The 23,489-nt window shown below is 37.6% G+C and overlaps 1 protein-coding gene across 2 annotated transcripts in view; it reads left to right on the top strand.

Annotated features, from left to right (window-relative positions):
* The window catches only part of AKAP11 (A-kinase anchoring protein 11), a 43,743-nt gene extending 22,894 nt beyond the window's left edge, over window positions 1-20,849 (top strand). Inside the window, exons 7-12 of one of the 2 annotated variants that reach the window (XM_060769244.2) lie at window positions 77-4,700; window positions 7,559-7,714; window positions 11,880-11,963; window positions 12,566-12,612; window positions 14,049-14,209; window positions 17,821-20,849. In XM_060769244.2, coding sequence (XP_060625227.2) covers window positions 77-4,700; window positions 7,559-7,714; window positions 11,880-11,963; window positions 12,566-12,612; window positions 14,049-14,209; window positions 17,821-17,973 — 5,225 coding nt within the window. In that variant the 3' untranslated portion in view covers window positions 17,974-20,849. The remainder of the gene's footprint in view (window positions 1-76; window positions 4,701-7,558; window positions 7,715-11,879; window positions 11,964-12,565; window positions 12,613-14,048; window positions 14,210-17,820) is intronic. The other variant, XM_060769245.2, reaches the window with a different exon arrangement.
* Window positions 20,850-23,489: the final 2,640 nt, after the last annotated feature.

Genomic DNA, 23,489 nt, shown 5'->3' with positions numbered 1-23,489 from the left:
TTTGTTATCATGGCCTTGTATGTTTTATCTTCAAATACTTTATTTAATTGTTTCTTTTCCTCCTTTTTTGGCTTAGGCTGTGTGACACCTGAGAAACATCAAGATGCTATTTCCCAAACCATATTGGATCCTCATTTAGAATCTGCTGATCAAAAGATAATTGTTAATCCTCTGTATCGGAAGCCATCTGCAAAATCGTCATCTTCCTTATTTAACATCTTGGAACATAAAGAAATATCTACTTCTGTTAGGAATTCAGTTACGACTTCAATTTCTGATCCTTGGATACAGAAAAGTTTCTTCAGATCACATAATTCAGAGCACAGTATTAATCTTCTACATAAATCATTATTTTCTTCCTCTCCTGCTGAATCATCAGAGTCAGATTGTTCTAGTCCAAGCCCTGTTATTTTCTTAGATGAAGAAGGCTATCAAAAAAGCTTGAAGGCAAAACTTCAGCTCCCCAAATTACCAGTAATGAAAGATGGTATAGAAGATTCAGATTCCGAAGTAAGTGAATTTTTTGATAGTTTTGATCAATTTGATGAACACGAACAAATTCTGGAAAACGGTTGTAAAATTGCTCAGGATCCTGTCCTAGGTAATCCATCCCAAAAGAAAACATTTTTGTGTAAAAAGCCACGTTCTGCAACAACTGCAATGAATCCTCAAAAATTCAAGTCTGACCGTCCTACGCTACTAGCCAATGTAAGAAAACCAACGCCTCGCAAACCAGAATCACCATACAGCAACCTCTCGGATGTTCCTGATTCTCCCCGTCCCGTGAAAACACCAGGAGAGGAGAGCGGGTGCTTGTTCAGTCCCATCAGATCATCAGCTTTCAGTCCTCTGGGCAGTTGCATTTCAACAGAGTGCCTTTGTCAAACTGGCTTCAGCAGGGATGCCATGAACCAAAATCATAATTTAGTTTATCGCACATACTCAGATTTTGCAAATAACATTTCCTTTGAAATTCTAGGTTCGGTTTTTAATTCTAGGTCCCCATCGTGGCATAGATGCATGCAAGAAGTTTCTAACAGTACTACTCTTGTCTCAGAAGAAGATAAAGCTCAGACTGCAAAAGCCAAAGGGTACCTTTGTGGAAAAGGACAAAATAAGAAAGGTAAATCTAAATGCAAGCCACTAGTAATTAAAGACCACATACAGAAATTTGCATCAGACCTGGTTGAAAGGAGCTTTGGCAATGCTTTTAAAGATCTCCAGAAAGGTGTGTCTTCTTGTACGAATGCTCTCTGTCACTTGGCTGCTAAATTGACGTCTTCAGTGTTTCAGATGGCCTTTTATGAAATTGGGAGGCGGCAAGCCTTTGCACTGAAGAAGAAAGCTATTAATGGGCTAGCAGGCCTTTTAGTGAGTGAAGCAGTGACAGGGGCTTTAAAAGAACTACAGTCTGTAAAGCGACAAATATTTACCAACACTGTTGCAAAATTTGCAGCAGACCTTGCAGAGGAACTGATTTTTGAAGGGATCATGGAAGTGTGTCAGTTTTCTTACCCATCAACTCCTACAACTTCTCAGAACCAGACCTTTCACTATAATGATCAAGTTGTACAGTCATATGCCAAAGACCTGTCTGAGTCAGTTATTCAGGAAGCTTTTATCGAGTTATCGCAGGTTGATATAACATTTACAACACAAGCAGCAATTAGTATTTCAATGGACAATGTTAAGTATATAAATGCAGAAGACATTTTGGAGTCAACACAAATCTCCAATGCTTCCTTGGAGATTCATGATAAATTACCAGTAACTTTGAATCCAGTACAGGAATTTGGAAAGGATTATACCATCCACAAAGCCTTGTTCTACACCTCTGGCTTTGCAAGTTCAATCCCAGTGCCTTTAGCTGGAAGCATACTTTGCCGAAATCAGATTTTGTCATCTGATGCAAAGGTGGGGAACTATTCACCCTTAAATGGCCAAATGAAAATGCACAAAGATTCTCCAGAACTGTGTTGTAGAGTCAAAAAGAAAGGTGAAGTGACATCAGTTAGAAATACTTATGTAATAACAGATAACACTACAGGTAGAGAAAGTAACAGTCACATTTTACATAAACAAAGTGACTCTAAACAAGCAAATAATCCTAAAATCAATAACTTTTCAGATGTAACTGGTATGCCAAGCATTAGTAATTTTTCTGGGAAAATGGTAGACATGATAGTAACTGAGGCATATGAAACAGTGACTTCTTCCAAGGTTTCTAATTCTGCCCATCAATATACAGATATGTTAAAAATGGAGAAAATGCCATATTTGCAATGCATTGGTGAAGATACCTGTAAGAATATGTTTGCTAATTATTTATCCAAGCGAATTGTAAAACAGTCTGTAGATGAAACCAAGTCTACATGTTCTGCAACAGGTGAGAAATTAGCATACTGTGTGGGGTTGGGAACTAATTCAAAAAACAACAGGAAAGAGTTACCCACTCCAGCAAAGCCATCTGAAAAGAACAAAGGTGTTCCAGTCATTGTAGGACAACAGCAAATGCCCCTAAATAGCTCATCTACATTTTATGGAACTCCAGTGTATTCTAATAGGTGTTTACTTTCTGGATCAAAAGACTGTGTACAGGAAAAAAAGAGACATGAAGCTCGTAGGGCTTCTGCAAGCAATCCTCTTCTTTCTTCTGCGGTGGCTTTTGTAAAGCCTACTGAAGAGTTTCCAGACCCAGAAGGTTCAGCAAAATCTTTAAGTTTCCCACAGGAAAAATACAGCTTGTGCAAAGCAACAGCATGCTCTACAGTTGGTTCTGAGAGAGTTTTTCTCAGCACAAACACCAGTAGTTCTGTGACAACGAACTGTGAAGATGGGCTTCAAATGGAAGATAAGCTGAGCATCAGAGATGGAAATCTTTGTGCAGTACCAGACACTCCACCACCAACCCCTCTAATACCCTCACAAGCTAGTTCTGAGTGCAATATGAGAAAATTAACTAAGAAACTTAAAGGTGAATTAGCAAAAGAATTTGCACCTGCAACACCGCCTTCTACACCTTACAGATCAGAAACAGATGGAATATATGAAAATGACTGTCATAAGCTAGAAAAAGAAGAATTTATGTTGAAACTGATGCGGTCTCTCTCTGAGGAAGTTGAAAGCAGTGAAGATGAAGAACTCTCTGAAACACTGACAGAGAAATTTAAAACATCGATAAGAACAACAGAATATGCTGATTGTCTAGCTTCTCAAATAATCTCTATGGCAACTGAAATGGCTGCTTCACATATAGATGATAAAGCTTTTCAGGTGAAAAATAATAAATGCCATCAAGTAAGCATGGAATACAAAGGTTGTGGGTATACTGCATTTATGAATATTCCAGAAAAAAACTTACATTCAACCAGGGTTTATGCTGGTGACATGGCTGGAAAGGTTATTAGTGAAGCGAAGAAAATGGTAAAATCTAGACATCGCAAGCTTTTGAGGTTGAAGCAATCTAATCATAAGGCTGATAGCTCCCATCTTAAAAGAAACTGTCATGACTGTTGGTCAAAAGACACAAGGTTTTCCACGGGGGATCAGTGTGTGAAGGAAAGTGATTCCTTTGTTTTGTCTTTACCAGAGAATTCAGATGCTCCAGGCCTTACTTCTAAATACCCAAGTTGTGAAAGTGTAACTGATGAATATGCAGATCATATTATTCGTATTTTGAAAAGAGAAGGTGGTAACAATGAACTAATAATGGACCAGTTTGCCAGTAGAATTGTGTATCGAGCTATAAAATCTGGTATGCATCAAGCGGCCAGGAAACTCCAAATGAAGTATAATAGAAAGATATCTTCTGCCCCAAGCACTGAATTAAACAATAAGCTTGAACTGTTTGAGGTAGTAAACAAAGGTGTGGATATAAAGAAACATAAAAAAAGTAATAATCATTCACCTGGAAAGCAAATGTGTGGAAACAAATGCCATACCTGTAGAACTGAAAGCAAAAAGTTAATAGATTTCTCTGAATCCCTTGCATATAATATAACAACTGATGTCAGAAAAAAATTAATGTCAGCAGCTTGCTTACCAAAATCCTTAACTGATTCTTGTTTATATGAAAAGTCCAAAGTTGATGAAGTTACTGATATAAAAACAGCATTTTCTAAAACATCATCTCCCTTTTGTTACAAAGAAAAGCTGCATCATAGCACAGGCTGTTTGAATGAACATTCCTACAGAGATGGTGTTATTAATGCCATAGAACAATATGCAAGAAAAGTAGTAAATGATGCTTTAACCTTAGAATCCGCTACTCTGCAAATTTCTGAAAACTGGACAAATGGAGAAAGATCAACACATGCCGAAAAGATTTCTCCATTTTCTGCAACAGCTTGTAGATATTGTAGTATGAAAGAACATCAGTACTCAACTGGAAACGCATATTTGGATCTTACTGGACAAGAGTACTCAAAATTTCAACAGATTTCAAATGCAAGTGATATTTGCCCAAAATCTCGTGTTCTTCACTTGGATATTCCCAGAATCCATATTGACATGGATGAGAGGGTTATGTTTGCAGATAATGTGGTGGCTACAGCTTTTGACACAGCAGGAAGACAACTAAGTAACACAAGTTTGACAGCTGATAGTGGAATTGGACATGACGGAATGAGCTTTGCTGAAAGCCTTACTACAGAAATCATGACTTCCTGTATGACAAACATTGCTCCAGCTCTTAACATAAGGTAATATTAAATTACTTTTTAATATAATTTTAATCCCTGTGGAATGAAGCCATGTTTAGTTCAAGAATATATATATTTGCATTTGTATTTTCATGATGAGCACAGTTCTAAGTTAAGAAACTGGAGAATCTAAAAAAATAAGGTTTTTAGTCTTATGGTAAAGCTTCAAAATAAATAAGGACACTCTGTTCAGTACTAGTGGGATAGAAAATGTCTATGCAAAATCAGATCAAACTAGTCTTTTAGTAACATTGTGATGATAGTAGAAAAAATTAAAGCACAGAAGCTTCACGCCATTAGATTTACAGAATATGTGCACATTGCATATGAATAATGTCAACACTGTTTACCCTGTCTTGCTTTCAAATTCATGATTAAATTGGAAGGCTCAGTTGGGCTCTGTTGTTGATTTGTCTTCATTACTAATACAGCTCAGCAGAATCCAAAGTGACCCTCCTTGCTGTTTTTGAGGAGAAAGCAAATGTGTCCCATAAGCAATCTATATGCATTGTTTGTGCACAGTTTGCGCAGTTGGAGAAAGGAATGTGCTTGGTGATGAAAGAAAAACCTATTGCTTCCTCTAATTTTGTTGTTGACTGCTGTGACTCATGGCCACCATATTAATGAGAGATCTCCAATTCACCTTATCTTCAATAGCTGTGCTCAGGTCTTGCAGACTCAAGGGCATGGTTTCCTTGGTTGAATTTATCCATCTGTAATGCCATATCCCTCTCTTCCTCTGCTTCCTATATTTGCAAGCATTATTGTCTTTGCAGCAAGTCATGTCTTCTCATGATATGTCCTCTAATTCACAAAATTTTGATTGACACAAACTGCATAAAGATGGGTATCCCCTGTTAATATGTCATACCATGTTTAATTTAGGGAAGAGAAGGAATGGGGGGAAGGGGTGGAGAAAAAAGGGAGGAAAGAAAGAAAAAGAAGGAAAGATAAGAAAGGAAAAGGAAAGAAGGGAGAGCTGTATGCGGAAAAGCAAGGAAGGAAAGAGTAAAGAAGGAGACGGTGTATGAGTGAAAGGAAGAAAGGAAATAAACACTCACAAAGAAAATGCACATCTGGACAATACCTGGTATGCTAGTGTATATATTAAAAAAAACAAAGCAAGTGAAAGTTTCCTATCATTATATGCATTAGAGACAGACATCCGTATTGGTCTGATATTTCTAGAATATCTGAAATAATGTTGCAGTGCTTCTAGAATAAAAGAACTTTTTGTCCTCAATGACAAGATAAACTATTTTGATTATACAAAAAGTAGCTGACTAAGGCTTGATAATGCTCCATTCCTAGTTCTAAGTATTTGTAAAAAGGAAATGAAGGTAGTGTCTCTAAGAGCACAAATGCCTATTAGATGTGAAGTACGTAAAGGCAGGATATTAACTTCTTGTTTACCTGCTAATTGTTTTTTCCACCAGGATTTATAGAGGTAGATATCATCAGCATATTAGTGACACCAAACTCCAAATTTGAGATAATAATTATTTCCAGTGATTTCATGTAGACATTGAACAAAACTAATGCCTGGATTGAGGGACTGAACTGAGGCCTGGAGGAACTTACAACCAGGGCATCAAATAGGAATCCCCCACAACCACCTTCCAATTCCGCCCCTCTGGGAAGGACTAAAACCACTGTCAAACAGTGTCCCAACACCTTTCCCATATCCTTCTCAAGAAGGATACCATGATTAATAGTACCAAAATGTGCCAAGAGGTCCAACTGAACTAATAAAAATGCACTCCCCTTTCAAGTTCCCTTCATAGATCATCCAAGGTGAGCAAAAGACATGCTGTCTGTTTTCCATAGACAGCCCTGATGCCAGATTGCAATCAATCTAGATAATCTGTGTCACCTAGAAATCCCTGGAGCTGGAAGGCCAGCACAAACTCTAGAGCAGTGGTTCTCAACCTGTGGGTCCCCAGGTGTTTTGGCCCAGCCAGTTTACCATCTGTTAGGATTTCTTGGAGTTTAAGCCAAAACATGTGGGGATCCACAGGTTGAAAACCACTGCTCTAGAGTCTTGCTGAGGCAAGGAATATTGGAGATTGGTCTGTCATTCTCTAACATAGTACTGATCAGGGATATTCTTTTTCAGCAAAGGCTTCACGATAGCCTCTTTTAGGTTGGATGGAAAGCTGCCTTGCTTCAGTGGGGCATTCACCCTCCCCCTTACACCATATGTTTCGAATCCAAGGCCTGCAGGCTGCACAATTACAAATGGCCCTTTAAAGGCAACTCTAAGGCCCTCATTGAACATGAGTTTGACGCTCTTGCCTTACAAACACAGCTATTAGCTCTCATCTCTCCAAGAAGTCTGTCCACATCCTCAGTTTGCACCAATAATACAGGACAGGGAGATGCCAAAGTTATATCCAAGGTAAATGCATCATTTATAGCATCCAACCCAGAGTGGATCTGAGAAACATTGCCTGCAAAATATCTTGCAAATTCTTGGCAGTTGAGCAGTCTGCATTTCCTGTTTGTGAAGCAGAAGGTAAAAGATCCTTCACTATGAAAGACAGCTCCACTAAGTGAGGCAGGAGGACATAGCATGTTACAAAAATAGTATACCTGCCAAATTGCTTTAAAACAGACATCTTTAAAAAAATAGATTTGTCACCAAATCTGGTGATAAGATGGTGTGAGAAAGAGAGATTTGGGGCTACAAAAACAACCTTTGAAGATCAAGACATACTCACTGCCCAAGACATCGGTTTCTACATTAGGTATTATTAATGAGCACATTCAGCATTTTACCAATGGATAAAAGCAGAGTTAGAAAAGAATTATTGAGGAACTGTATGAAAACAATAATTATACTATTTTTTCCCATTTAGCTCCATGGGAAAAGAGGGGTTTTATTCTGCTGACTCCACAGCCAGCCAGCAGATGAGTCTGAGCACCGGTGATGATAGCACTGGTAGCTGGTCCAATATAAGTTTCGAAGATGACCATCCAGATGAAAATAGTAGCTTTCTACACCTTAGTGACAGGTAATTATAATATGTTTGCTTTATGCTCACAGGCTTTGATGATGTGCCTTGACCTCTAATCCTGCATTTTTCAAAAAGTTTAGAATTTTGTTTTTGTTTCTTTTAATTGCATTCAGCTTCTTGAATGTGCTATTCTAAGCAATAAAAAATGACATGTGGAGTTAAACTGCAAACACGATTTGCATATTCAATACCAGTCTATTAAAAAGTGTCTTAATACAAAGCAATTCATGCTATTGAGAGTCTGTATGGTAATCTTTTTTGTAATTCATTGTGAAGGAAAGAGAGTCTTGGGGAAAAGATTCATGAAATAAACCCTAGATTTCCATTCCATATACAAGTAGTCAGTAAGTTACAAACATCAGACTTACAAATGACTAATAGTTAAGAATGGGGGTGAGACAACAGGATGTGAGAAAAATCTACCCCTTGGAAAGGAATTTCACTCTTGAAAGAGTTATCATGGGGAAAAGGTGTTTCCACTGAAGCTTCATCACCAATTCTTGTTTCCACAAGTCATTATTTAAAAAATCAAATGATCACAGGGTCAGAAAATGAGGTGAAATCTTCTGAACAGGGGCACAGACAACAAAACAAAGCCCACAGGGGTGTAAACCCTTCCCTATGCTATCCAAAGCTATCTATTGGCTGGAGTTACACGTAAAAAGGTACCTTTTCTGACTTCAAACCTATCCTGTTCGTAACTTGAGGATTGCCTGTATAGTTAAGCAAAACAAAACTATTATGTGTATGTCATTATTCAGACCATTTGGATTTCTGAGAAAATGAAAAAGAGAAACAACAATAAGCAACAAAGATAAATAGTTTCAGATTTCTGGGTATTTCTTCAATAGTTGCATTCATCCCAGTTGCAATGTCTGTGATATCAACCAGATTGGCATGAAATCTTCAGGCATTCAGCTAAGGGTCATCATTCTGTAGGCAATTTCAGAGCTGGATAAACACAGATAAGCTAAAGTTGTGCATTCACGAAACAGGGCAATCATTTTTATGTGTGACTTTTCTATGAACTGTACATAAAAAAGAGAACCTTTTCATTCATTTTGATATTTTTTCCCTCCCTGTATCATTCCCTCTGGTGGGACACAGAGGAGGACCTTCTAGCCGTTCTCAGTCCCTAGGAAAGCATACACAGGATGTGCCTTCAAATAATGGTGCTCTAGACCATTTAAAGTTTTAAATATCTTTCTCACTACCTTAAATTTAGACCGGAAATACATTGACAGCCAGTGCATTTCCTTTAAATCAGTGGTGGTTTGTATAAGCTGTGTCAGTCAGCAATTTATTTGCTGCATTTTGCACTCACTGTATTTTCTGTAGTGAGTGCATTTTCTCACTGTTCAAGGACAGTTCCACCCAGAATGCATCACAGTAATCTGATTGGGGGGATTGCCAGTACAAGGGCTACCATATCAGGGGTTTCTATGTCCGGAAAAGGCTGTAGCTGGCAAGCCAGTTGAAACTGTGTCCAGGAACTTTTAACCCTAAGAGTCCGCTTGTTCCTCAAATGCTAGAATTAGATTTATCACTACCAACAAATTCCTTAATTGCCCCTTCCGACAATTTTACCCAATTCTCAGACCTGGGAACTGCCAGCCTACATAGTTGCCCTCTTCTTTGGGTTCATCTGCAGTTTATTGGGTTTCGTCCAGCCCTTTATAGCACCCAGGCACAGGTTGAGAATCAGCAACTGATTCCAGTGAGACGGAAACTTAATGTGCTCTTAATGTGCTCTCTTGAATATTCATGTAATAACCAGCATGGAGCCAAAAGGGCATTTTGTGGCACTGCATAGTTTTGTAATGATGGGAATGAATAGTAACTCTCAAAACAGTCTCTGGGATCTGCCCTGTCAACAAGAGTAAAACCTTCAGATATTCTGGCAATATACTATGATCAATAGTCTCAAAACCTACCAAAACAGTTGGAAATGTCAACAGGATAGTACTCCTGCTGTCTTTAATCAGGCTAGGTTGCCACTATGAGTAGTTAAGGTTGCTTCAGTACTGCATTATAGCCTGAAACCAGAGTTATTTTTTCTCCTAGGATTATGTGAAGCTGCTCTGCCATCAATATTAACTCATGTTTTACATAATTGCTTCTTTTGAATTTTTTTGTTGTTGCTATGGGTCTCTTTGCCTTATTTGGCTATTTTACTGTTGAAGGTACCATGGATTCCTCTCCCTCCTCCCCTCCTCCTTTCATAAGAAAGACAGACCCATCTATAAATCAGTAATAATACTACATGAGTTTGCATGGAACAGCTTGATGGAGGCACAAAATTGCATGATAGAAATCTGATATTATAAACAAGCTCCAGAATAGCTCTTTACATGTTTGGAACTGTATTTCCCCTCCTCTAGTACATGCAGTTGGCACTGTGTCCCCCGGCCATTTAGTGGCAAGGGAAAGCCAGATCAAAGTATGTGCTGCCAAGGAGTATTTGGCTGAATTTCTACATTTAAAGTATTAACATTAGGAAAACAATATATATTCTAATTTCACAACATTATTTGGAAGCAATGACATTCAACGTTTTGAAAGAAATCAAATGAAAAAGAAATCAAATACTACACATTTATTTTTTCTTTTCTTAAAATCTTTTTTGAGGTAAGTGTATTTCCCAGTTGATCCTTACAATAACCATGTGACACTAGACTACTGGAATGGTCCAGTGTCATCTAATGAGCTGCATGGCAGAGTGGCCTTTGTCAGTAAGGACTGGTTGTGCTTTATTCAGAAATAGCGGCAATTCTAACAAGTAGATCAGGCCTGCAGGTGTTTTGGACTTGAGCTCCCAGAACTCCTGACAATTGGGCAAGCTGGCTTTGACTTCTGGGAGTGGAAGGCCACAGGTTGAACAAGCCTGAAGTAGATCATGAGACAAACTTTGCTATGTGACTGGGTAGACCCTTGATTGCTGCAGAGACTAAAAATTGTTCTTGAAAATTGACCTATCACAGATCAAAAGGAATTAAACAATTTAATCTGGAAGAATTAAGGGGGGAGGGGGGAGGGAGGAATTTTCAGGAGACAGCACTTTTTCCTGGAAGCAAATTGTTTCATTCTGTAATACGTTGAGAGAAATTAGTTGTGTTTCTCTGTTACGATTTCCTGGTGGAAGACAAACATTGACTTTCAGCAATAAGTGTTTTCAATTCATTTAATGAATGGTTTTTTAATGTTCTACATGGGAACAAAAGTTGTAGTTCTCCATGAAGATATTAGCTGGAATCCCAGGAATTACATGAGGCACCTTGAAGGATTTGAGCATGCCCAGTGTACTCTTTTCCATTCTAGTTTGATTACATTCTTCTCATGTAATATGACATGTTACTTATCAGACTTCTTTCCATCTCAGATAGACCCCTCCAGATGCTGAACTGCAACTTTTATCCTCTATCACCATTGTCTTTCCTGGCAAGGGCTGATAGAAACTGTAGACCACAAACATCTGGAGGGCCACACATCTAGCTTTTACTATAAAGAAACCAACATGCAGTTTGCTTTTGTGAAAGGAACCAGCACTGTTTCAGCTCTCAGGAAAGCCAGAGTATTTGTTCTTTGTGTGCTGTGAGTGGGGATTGAAGTTGTGTTGCATATTTTGTATGTGGAGCTTAGCAATGATTCAGCCAATGTTTGAAGGTTGTCCGGGCAATTTCATGCTCCCTTTTAGCAGAAAAAACAAGACCTGTTTCTTAATAGAGGGAATGTTCTCCAGTCAGATCCCTGCTGCCATGACTCCATGTCTGCCACCTTCATTTCTACAGAGGGCCTCTAAAACAAAGCTATTGAAGAAAATGGCTGCAGGCACACTTACTCAAACATATTTACTCGAATCTACATAAGGCAAGACAAGACAAGAAAATAATGTCTTGTGATTGGTGAAAGGTGCATCTGGATGCCCAACTCTTTGCCTTTGCTCAACAACCAAATTGCTTTTGACAATGTGAGAAAAATGCCATGTTGTTGGGCATTTATTCTAAACATTTCAGACAATTATTTTTGTGTGTCTTTACATCCTGTTCTTGTATACATCTGAAGAAGATAGCACCACTGCTTTGGAGTCCAAATGGAAAATGAAGGTTCTGCCTTGGACTAATTTTTGTTCTAGTTCAGCTGTGTTCTCTTCTTCCCCTGGCAGTAATGGTAACAGCAGTAGCTGGAGCAGTCTTGGTTTAGAAGGAGATATATATGAGGAGAATTTATCCTTTCCAACATCAGACAGGTTGGTCGAACCAAGACACTGAAATAGGCTGGTTCCTCATATTTTAATGCATGATGTCATTTTTTTGAGACTGAAGAGATTGTCATATATGGAATGTGATTCATTGTTCACACACTTTTCACCAAATCATGGTTTTCCTTAACAAAATCATACTGAATGGATCCATTTTACTGTGCTACCATATGAATGCCCCCAGCACAATGGGGAAAACACTTATGCATGTTGTGCTTGCTATTCTAGATGCTTCCAGTTACTTCTTCATTAAAATTAAGAGCTTGCTTCCTACAAATTTTTGGATTTTTCTTCTTTTTTTCCAATTTATTTTTCTGTTGGCATTTGTTGTACAAATAAGGCTGAAATATTTTTATCTCATCAAAACGAATACATATTTGAAAATAAAAGGTAGAATTTCTGAACTGTTACTTGAGAAATTTGCAAATCATGTAACAGGAAATGGTGTGAGAAGCAATGCTTCCTTTTCACAATCATTCCTTGATAATTTTGTCAATCCATAGTTTTCCTTGAATGTTCATCCCTGTCTCTCCAAAGTCGGGCATGTTAGCATTACCACACACTGCAATAATTATACTTTTCTCTCCCAGTGATGGAACAGAAGACAAAGAAGAAGAGCTTAAGGATAACATTGAAGGTAATGCTATATCTATTAGTTAGTTCAGAACTGATTAAAGTAAACTCACTCTGTGTCAGCTTTGGTAAGTCTTGTGCCAGTAGAGCAATACTAGATTGCTTAAGAGGAAATTCTTTGTATTATGTTAAGCCTAAACTACTACAGACCCTAGTCTGTGAAAATTATAGCTTTTGAAGAGGTTTGTGGGAAAAAAAATGTGCATGAACATCCCAGTTCCACTTTATAGGTATAAGCAATTACTTTCTCTCAGAGAAAGTGAAACCCTAACTAAATTGTTGCAAATGCCACAAATCCTCTAACCTTCCATTAGACAGAAAAAGATTTCATCACCACACAGTCAATGATTTTGTAGGCCCTGAAAATTGAGATATTCCTAAACTTAAAAGAATAGGCTCAACAATGCTTCATGCACTCCATGTTCATGTTGTAAAGCGCTTGTTCCCGTGCCATGTATAACCAGGATTATCTCACTCTAAGAACATCATGTGACTGGCAGTTTTATTTTGAACTGCAGTAGTCAGAGCTCTCTAACTTGGAAATTGTCTTTTTCAGCAATGGCTAACTTTAGTTGACATTATAACGATATTCATTGGTTTCATGAATACATGAGGTCCCTAAGTAACAGACTTGTGTCTTCCTGGTTCATGACCATGCCACATTGAGAAACAAAAATAGGGGCAAATGACTGTGGCAGGGAACATCTTTCATTTCCTGTCATGGTTGAGCTGCCACATTTTGCCATTCTCCTCTGAAAAACAGCCACTAATTGAAAACATACATTATTTGTGTGTCAGTTTCAGGGGCACGAAGCACTTTGAGTAATTCTACTGCTTCTTAATGCAGCCAGAACTGTGGTTGAGTTTTTGAGGGTATTTTTTTCTTTGGCCTGGAAAAATTGGGAGTTTAGGAGCCACTAAAAGAAATGCCCTGTTCACATTTACACCTCTTGTCTAAAGAGCTACTCTTCTGACAATCTCAGCGCTGTGTAGAATGCCCCGCAGAGTAGAGAATCCACTTAAAGCAAGGTACCTCACCACATAGGGCTTTCTACCCCCATCAAGTAAATGTGTGTAGAACCCTGTTCAACCAAGGAAGTCAGGACTCCAAGCACATACAGCGAAAAATGGATCTTGCTTTTGTGGACACTATCTCTTTACCTTTTTATGCATCTCATGCATTTAGGAAAAGGTCTGAACAAGGCTCTCTGGTGAATCACAACTCTTTAGTATTATACTCTAGTGTACATCTTTCTGCACAGAGGTTAGGCAAGCCACCCTTCATAATTTGTGTGGTTGATCAATATAGGCACCAACCTCCCACCCCTGACTCCAGATTGTGAGCAAGAATGTATCCAGTGCCATTGTCTGAAGAATTATATAATCATTTTTAAATTAAATTGTGGGCTTTGTCTTTTAATCCTCTTTTACTTGCTGTAGAGTTAGGAAGCACAGAAAATGCACTGGTAATCGTAAACGTTGACGTAGGACCACACGTAGTGGATTCCCAGCTGAGAATGACACTGCAGTGGCTGAGTGCTTCAGAAACAGAGGTCACTGAGCTTCATTTCCAGGATGACGTTCCAGAGGACTTTATTCTCGTGAGTAATAAAAGTGCGGTGCCTTTATAAGTTGTGATTCCAGTCCTTCATATGGCTTGTTGCACTTTGCACAGGAGTAGTCAGGATCTAAAATACTTTTACAATTATGAGCTTGGGTAGAATAAACAGCTCACTCCCATTAGCTATGCAACTTAAATTGTCTCCAGGGCAACCTGTGTCAAATTGGAGACAGAGCTGTGAGCAAGTCACATATTAGTAGATGTGCTTGATAACATTGCTCCAAAAATACACTATAAAGTCAGACCATGAACAATACAATCAGTTACGCTGCAGTGAAACACTCTTTATTTGACTTACTGCATGTGGCAGTGTTCATTCTGTGTGGTTGGCACTGAGATGCTTTGGCTTTTGCTTTTCACTTCCTATTTTCTTTAATTTCCCCCCCCCAGCTCTTCTAATTTATATGTTTTAATAGAAGGTATAACTGAATTTATGGAAACTAAATATAAAACAACAAGAAAATACATTATGGACTGTAATTTATTTCCAGATAATTTTGGTTAACCTTTGGCCTATGTGCTTCTCCTTTGATTCCACATGCAAGAGGAGGAAAACAATTCTTAACTAATCACAGTTTTTCAGTCTCTGTAGCCCAGTACATAAAGCTATTACTGCACTCAGAGTTAAAACTGAGTACAGGTCCCAAATCCATATTTAATTTCACAGGCCGCTACCCAAAAAGATGTATTAATTACTGTAGATGTGTTTAAACATATACACACACACACACATGTTCATTCTACTTATGGTTAGTTCTCCAGGATGTAATAAGGGACTATGATTACATTAGAAGGAATAATATTATAACAATAATAACATTTTATTTCTAACCCGCACCTCTCTCCCCGAAGGGACTCAGGGCAATTTCCGAACACAACACAAGGCAAACATTCAAAGCTATAAAAATATAAAGATTTACACATACAATTAAAACAAAATAAATAACTTTGGCTAAAAGTTATAAATCTTTTAGGAATAGGGTTGTAAAGAATAAAACTATTTTGTCTACCAGAAGGAAGAATAGCTTTAAATCACTATGTATTATTTACAACATTTTAGTTACATTAAAAACACATATTTTATTTTATTTTATTTATTTATTTATTTCATACGCTTGTACCCAGCCCTTCACACCCCGGGGGGGGGGGGGGGACTCAGGGCAGCCTCACAGCAGGCACCTTTTGGTGCCATCATAATCATAAAAACCATTCAACAAATTCATTAAAACAAAACATTAAATACATAGGGAATGCAACAGTACAAAAAACAAGATATTAAACAAAAAAACTTTCAACTACCCTACTAATAACTAAGTAATTCCTTCCCCCTCTGTCCTGGACAAAAACTAAACCAAAACTTACACAAATCAAGGAAATGGGCTTCGACCATGCCACTTCACAATTGTAACTGATTTCTCTAATTTTTCCTCCTTTATTATCTATTGGAATTATTACTTCTATTTAAATTATACTTTTAGCCATAACCTATTATTGCTGCTGTTATCATATACAGTACAGAATAATCTTTCCATATTTTTCTTGAATCACTAAGAATAGAAGCAAAATAAGTTCTGATTTCCATTGTAACTTTATCTTCAATATTCATTCAATCTTTTGAAGATTTTATGTCCATTTTTTGCGTTGTCACATGTCCACCTCAAATGATAAAAAGTATTTTCTTTTTTCTTTCATTTCCAACACATATTTGGAGAGACTATATGTATTTTAGAATTTTTGCAGGTGTCAGGTACCATGTAAACATAATTTTACATAACTTCTCTTTAAGAGATCCTAAGCCAATGTATTTTTCAAATTGTGCATCCCTTTTCTTCTTACTGTGACATATGTTTACAATGAGCCACATTCAGAGCTCAATTCATCTTCCATATCAAATTTTAACAAAAAAGATGAACAAAAAACAATACGTCTTAGCCATCACTCAGGAAACTGTCAAGCATATTTTTTGTTTTGTGCTAAAGAATTGTTTGGAAAAAATGTCATGAAATGCAAGCTGTCACTAACAGATATATAGGAAGTCTTATTTTCCCCCAGCAGGGAGAAAACTTTTGAAATCCTTCATTCCAGTGCATTAACATGACACAAGTGAAGAGGAAGCTTTTAGTCTTCTTGTGTGGGTTTGTTCTCATAACAACAAATCATTATTCTCATTCTTTGTTATGAGAACAAGTAACATTATTTGTTGTTATGAGAACAAGTAAAAGCAAAGCAGCAAACTTTAAAAGCCATCAGAAACTCACATAGGCAAATAGATCAGCCATATATTTACTTATCTGAATTCCTGGTTGTTTTTAAAGTTTGCTGTTTTGCTTTTACTTATTACTAAATAGTACAGATTTTTTAAAAATAAGTTCCAAGAATTTGCCACATACATTGCGGATTAATATATATCACAAAGAGAAAGAATGTGGTGGCAACCCTGTGTATGATCTCCATTTTAGATTCTAGGAGATGATATACACAACCAATTGTTTCACTATATGCAACTGAAATAACCCTAACACTTTTTTTTTGGCCTCTAGTTAGTTTTATGTGCAGGTACTTGTTTTCTTGTTATTTTTTGTAGGAGCACATTGTAATCAAAAACATGGTTCTATCTTCATATTGCATAGTCTGCTAAGTCAGAATAATTGTCCAGAGGTTGTATAATTTCAAAGTTTTATTCAGAGTAGGAAGCAACTTCAGTTTTGTCGGTGCTGCTTTTCCTATTTCCTATGATTCATATGAGGTTCCTTTCAAAGTCCTATACAGTGTAACTGCTTTTCTCAGATTCCTTTCAGAAGAAAAGTGATTTAATTACTTCATCTCGGCTTTTAGTTGGCAATCCTAGTTTTCTGTTTTGTCATTCTTACACTTCCTAAATTTGCAACTCTGGAGTCAGTGGTTTGCATTAAGAGCAGAGTACATATATCAAGGAAACCACACTCTGGATGATGCAGGAATAGACCCCTTTTAGTTTTCATTTGTGCAACTGAGGGATGCAATTATTGAAAGATGGTGAGAAATGTATTAATTTTGTGTTCGGAATCTTTTTTTTAAAAAAACAACGACTGTATACTACCCACAAAACCATGGACCACAGATCTTCTGAGAATGTTACTCCGAAGAACATCCTTAAGGAAATCAGAGAGAAAGAAAATATCCCGACTGAGAGCATCTTGTTTTGACAGCTGTAAAATATTAACCTTTTACTAGCATGTAATCTTAATACTGTGGCTGTTGGTTTTCATTAAAAAAATAGAAATAACATTTCAAAACTACTAGTAAGTAAAGAAAATTAAGACTAATTGCTTTATTGAATGGATTGCAGAGATAATCAAGTAGAATAAAATAATAGTATGTCGCTAATTTTCCTTTATTTAGTATGGGACAGTAAGAGAAGAAAGCGATCCTATTGTTTTCAAAACAGGCGATGAGAACCTTACACCTCTCCCTCACATGTTTATTAAATTTTTCTCATCCTTGGAAAACTGGCACTTGAATGGAAACTTATCTTTCAAATAAGTACTTTACCACAGACTCTCACAATTTGGTTTTACATCTAAGTTCTTTTTCTGGGGGTGTTGTCCATAGCTTTCAAAGAAATTGCGAGAAAAAGGCTGGAAAGTGGGAGACCTCTTTCAAGCTGTGCTGAAGTACTGTGACATGATGGAGAAGGTGGCTGCTGATGGCGAGAGAAGCCTGGAAAGTAAGACTTTCTTGGGATGGCTTCAGGAACACATCTGAATACCCAAAGATGCACTGTTTCTTCACTTCATGCTTCCTTTGGAAAGATGGAAATGTGTAAAATACACTTTAACTAGCAAATATAGCATTGTTTGCATTGTAAGAAACATTGAGGTGAAAGTAAATGTAGCTGTACTGTCATGTGCTTTGTGCTGCTCGCTATGCTTTTTATCCAATTCATATCTTCATAATGATTATCTCTATTCAGTCTGGTCAAGTTCACTTGTACCTGTGCTGTGTTCAGCTTGTAGTGGTGGGGAGAACAAACTTGTCTTTTGTGTGTAGTAATGATAGTCTCAAGCCAAGCTAGGACAAAAGTTACACAATCTTTCTTTCTCTTCCTAACGCTACACACACACACACACCTTTTCTGCTTTCAGCAATCTGTAAAAAGTGTTCAGTGAACACTGCCGATTTGCCACTTCTGTTTTCCCTACAATGGAGCATAAGGCATAGTTTGTTGTTTTTCTTGAGCTTCTAAGGAGCTTACAGGTGGCCTGGGTGTTGTTTTTGCAGAGAAGGAGAGCTGCTCCCTTCCAAGTATGGCCTAAAATTGTTCAGATCTGTCCGAGAATTAAAACTTTTTCCTCACTGGAAAAACTTGTTGAAAGACCAGCCTCCTTTATCAGTTAGAGGTGAGAACTTGAATAACTAATTCAATAAAAAGAAATAATTAAAATAAACTTGTATGCTAGATGTATATTCTACAGAGCTCCAATATAATGAAAATATATTTATTTTGATATTCTTTGTGGTATTCTAGCAAGAGCCTTGTTATCAAAAGGCCCTTTTCTTGTTTGGAGATAGATGTGTTCCTCTGCATTTACACAAATGTGCAAAGAAAAAATAAATAAAACTGAGTTATTTTTTATTTAAATGCCTTCTTTTGGCCAGTGGAACAAGAATAAATAGCCCATTTTTGTGCTTTATTATTTTGTGCCAGGAAGCATATTTAATTTGTTAAAGTATTTTTTTAGGACCAATGGTGAAACTTCTTTTTATTAATTGGGAACTTTTCTATAAAAAGCAAATTCCCTAAAGCAGCATATTAGTATGGAACATTAGTATGGAACACAGCATTGCATAGGTATTTTAATAAACTCATTCTATAATAATAGATTTTAAAATAGGTTCCTGTGCAGTTCGATTTGAGTCAACTCAATCTAGTTACCAGCTGTGCACAGTAGAAATGGTCAGAGTTCTTTGTACTTGGGCCTCAGCCAGTATCAATACTTAATTCTTGGAGCAATAGGGCAGCACTTATTGCTGGCTACTCTTATAAACATGGAAACAACTTCTGTTAATTTTCTCCCAACAGCGAGAAAAGTGCTAGTGGCTGCTGCTTCTCCTGTGACCCCAACTCAGTGTAGGTCACATCTTTTCAAATACAAAATGCACTCTCAGTTTTTCATGAGACATCTTGATTATCAGTGTTTAGTTTGCAAGGTGTGTTTGTGACCACTTAATTCGCTTTAACTTTCAGCTGCCTTTGTACATTCCTGTTAAAACTGGAGCCACATTGTAGACAGTTAACTAAGTTTTAGTTTTTGGATATGACTTAATGCCAGACTTAATAAATGAGCAGTTAGGATAACAAACCACTACTTTTATGTTAATTTGTTTGAGAAGGAGTTCCACTAAAATTTGACATTTTGGATTAAGATACCAGCTAGCCAGTGTTAAAATTATTGGTGTACATTTTTGCATCTTGAAGCCTTAATTTGACATCCAGAACAAGGGTGTGTAGTCTCTTAACTGTCGGTCCCACTTGTGTCCCCAGTGGATTTGTACTCTGGAGTTAGGTGCCTTCATAGGAGGTGTGACAGCTATAGGAATGGTAAGGGGATGCCCTTCTTAACTACACACTATGATGGTGGCCTCTGAATTGGTGCTGAACCTTTTTCTCTGTGGCAGCATTGCAGTCTGAGGTGAACTTGATTGGTTTTGGCATCTTTAGGTATGACAGATACCTATCTTAAGTGAAAATTCACCAAATACAGTATTTCAAGGCATAGACATGTCAGGCTGGTAAGATCTGTTGCTTCAGGTTCCACTGTTGAATCTTGATCTTCAGCAGAAATTGAAGAAACAGAAGACCTGTGTAGAAAGAGGAGATAGTGGGGATACTTGAGAACAGCTGGGGAAGGCGTGATGAACAGCCCTCGTGATTAAAATGCCTCCATTGGCTCTGAATCCTAAGGAATCCAAACATTTGCATATCAAGAGGATGTGCAGAGATTTTGGGATGAGGATTGAGGAGTCTATGACAGGTAGCTTGGATTAGGATGTCCTTCCCTTTCTAGGTTTATTAAATTTGGTATTTCTGAGAAAGGCTTCATGCCTGCACCATCTGCAAGCTCAATTGCTGAGGCTGGAGAGGAAGTTAGTCTTGATGCTATTCATCTCTGGATAGCAAATTGAAAAATAAATGATTTAAACTTTGCAGTTTCAGTGCACCTTGACTAACATTGTTTGATGGTTTTGTTATGTCTTTCCTACATGACTAATGCAGAATGTAGCATTTATATACATCTTCTGGGTCATGTAGACACATGTGTGAATGGTGGCCAGATACTATAAACTACAGACATACTGTATTTATGCTTCACTGTACAAACAAGAGCCCTTTTTTATTCCAGAAATGCTAATATTGAAAATCACCCTTGAAATGACAGTTATAAAGTTTAAAACAGTTTGAATAACTATAGTTCTTTCTATCAGACTGTAGTAAATGAAGGCAACATGAAGCTATGTGTAATATTGATATTTTGCTGTTTTTAGAAATTTGGTGAAACAGTTAAGAAATGTGAATTTCAGGTTGCACTAAACTTGTCTTTGCTGTAGCACTATATTAAACTAAATTGTATATAAACAAATCATACGTTGTTTCATAATTTCTAGTCAACTGACAATTTTAGTTTGCTTTTATCTTGACCAGAAAAAAGCAGAACCTGCGGTATGATACCACATTTCCTAACTAAATATGTTAGAAAAGATGGTCAGAAAGACAAAGATGAAGGAAAGGAAGAAAAGTGGAAAAGAGAGAAAGAAAGCTAAGTAGGAAATAGAGAGGGAAGGAATTCCGCATTCAGAAAACATGGTGTAGTGGTTTGAACCTTGGACTGTGGCTCTGAATCCACTGGATGACTTTAGGAAAGTCACACTCCATTTCAGATGAAGACAAAGATAAATCCTTTTTGAATAAATCTTAATCAGAAAACTCTGTGTTAGGGTCGCCTCAAATCAGAAACAACTTGAAGGCACATAGTAACAGCAACCCTACCCTAACTTGACTTTCTCATCAGCCAAAAGTAGGTCCACACTTACCATTGAAATACTGGTAAGTTTATATTGCTTAAAAATGTTCTTCATTGTCTTTTTCTTTCATGTTTTTTGCACTACAAATAAGATATGTATACTGTGCATAGGAATTGGTTCATGATTTTTTTCAAACTGTAGTTCCCTAACAGTCTGAGGGACCATGAGCCAGTTTCAGGACCTCTGTCTTAGATGTTTTACTGAGACTGTAAAGGAGCACCATGGGTTGGGTATTCTCCCTGTGAGGACTGACCTTTTTCTCTGACCATCTGTCCTATGGTCCTTGTTATGCCCTCCGATGATGATGATGATGATGATGGTGATGACGACAGAGTTTTGGAGGACAGTGGATCATCGAAGGCTTTCATGGCCGGAATCACTGGGTTGTTGTAGGTTTTTTCGGGCTATATGGCCATGGTCTAGAGGCATTCTCTCCTGGATCGTTGATGTTGCAATCCCAGGTGACAGCAGAATTGAAGAGAAACAACTGGAAAAGTTGACACGATATGAGGATTTAAAGATCAAACTATAAAGACTCTGGCACAAACCAGTAAAGGTGGTCCCAGTGGTGATCAGCACATTGGCCTGCACTTAAACACAATTGGCGCTGACAAGATTACCATCTGCCAACTGCAAAAGGCCACCCTACTGGGATCTGCATTATTCGCCGATACATCACACAGTCCTAGACACTTGGAAAGTGTCCGACGTGTGATCCAATACAACAGTAAGCAGAGTGATCTTTTTTGCTGCGGACTCACCTTGTTGTGTTTCAAATAACAACAACAGCAACAAGGGACTCGGGGCAGCTTACATGGGGCCAAGCCCGATCAAAACAGTTAAAATATGACACATTAAAATACGTAACAACAAGGTAAAACAACACATTATAACAGTATAAAATAGGCATCAAAATCAACAACCAATAACAAAATCCAGTTTAATGTAACAAGTGTGCGGATTGGATACTATGCACCTATTGATGCAGCCTTAAATCACTTTTTAGGGTGCTGCATCACACTTTTGACATGTGTTCAGTTTGTGCTGTACTAAGACTCCTATGTCCCTTACATAAAATACATGTACTGTTTTCAAGCCAGGTGTCACCCATCCTCTATCTGTGCCTTTTTTTGCCTTAAGTGTGGTACTGTACATTTTTCCTATTCATTTTATTAATGTTGGCAAAGCTTTCTAGCATGTTAAGGTCATTTTAGATTCTGATATTGTCCTCGGGTATTAGCTGTCCCTCCAATTTGGTGTCATAAACATTTGATAAGCATGTCCCGTATTCCATCATCCAAGTCATTGATAAAGGTGTTGAATACCACTAGGTCCAGGACAACCCTGTGGCACTCCACTTGTTGCTTCTCATCTCACTAATTAGTTCTTTCTGGGATACTGGACAATTTCACATTAGTGTTCTAAAACGCAAGTCTCTCTTTGCTATCGCCCTGTTTTGTCCTCCAGAATTCTGGGAATTGTCGTTTAGGGAGGGGACTTTGGAATTCTCAAACAGGGTGTCCTCGGCTTCCCTAAGTTACATTTCCCAGAATTCTGCAGAAGTAAACCTGCCAATAGGGAAATGAGTGCCTCCGCTTTATAATGTTACTGTGATAATTGTCCAAAGAGGAAAAATGCCAATTCCTTATCACTGTTCAGGGATATACTTCCCTAAGCATAAATATTCCACTTAAGTATGTATCAGAAAACATACCCTATTTCATTGTCAAATTTTGGAGTTTTCAGAAACAGGTTCATTTCCAGGAATACCTTTGGGCTCCAGTTCTTGGAAACATGTATGACAGCAGATAAACACTTCATTTTCAAGCATGTCTAGGTGTCCAGGAAAATAAAAAAGAATGTGTATGCTGCCTTATATTATTATTGTGTGTTTAAGGAATGTGCGTGTGCCCACATGTACAGATTCATAGTGGGATTGGAGTTTCTGCTGACTGGTTTATGTGTTTGCAACTTTGCATTTTGGAGCAGTAAACTCATCTCTTCTTTGTACTCAGTTTTGTGAGCAAGATATTTTTCTTTTATCCTACCTACTAAGCCTTCTGGGAAATGGAACTCCTTTGAACCTATAAATTTCTTTTTCTTTTTGCCCTGCAAAAATTATCTCTTTCTTTCATCTCAACTTGCAACCCACAACACGTACACATCCACACACTTCTAACTTAAGATCCTCCCCCTCT

Source organism: Anolis sagrei, chromosome 3 (assembly GCF_037176765.1).
Source record: "Anolis sagrei isolate rAnoSag1 chromosome 3, rAnoSag1.mat, whole genome shotgun sequence".
Classification (NCBI taxonomy): domain Eukaryota; kingdom Metazoa; phylum Chordata; class Lepidosauria; order Squamata; family Dactyloidae; genus Anolis; species Anolis sagrei.
The sequence above is the reverse complement of the archived record's forward strand: the minus strand, read 5'-3'. Positions and strand labels throughout refer to the sequence as shown.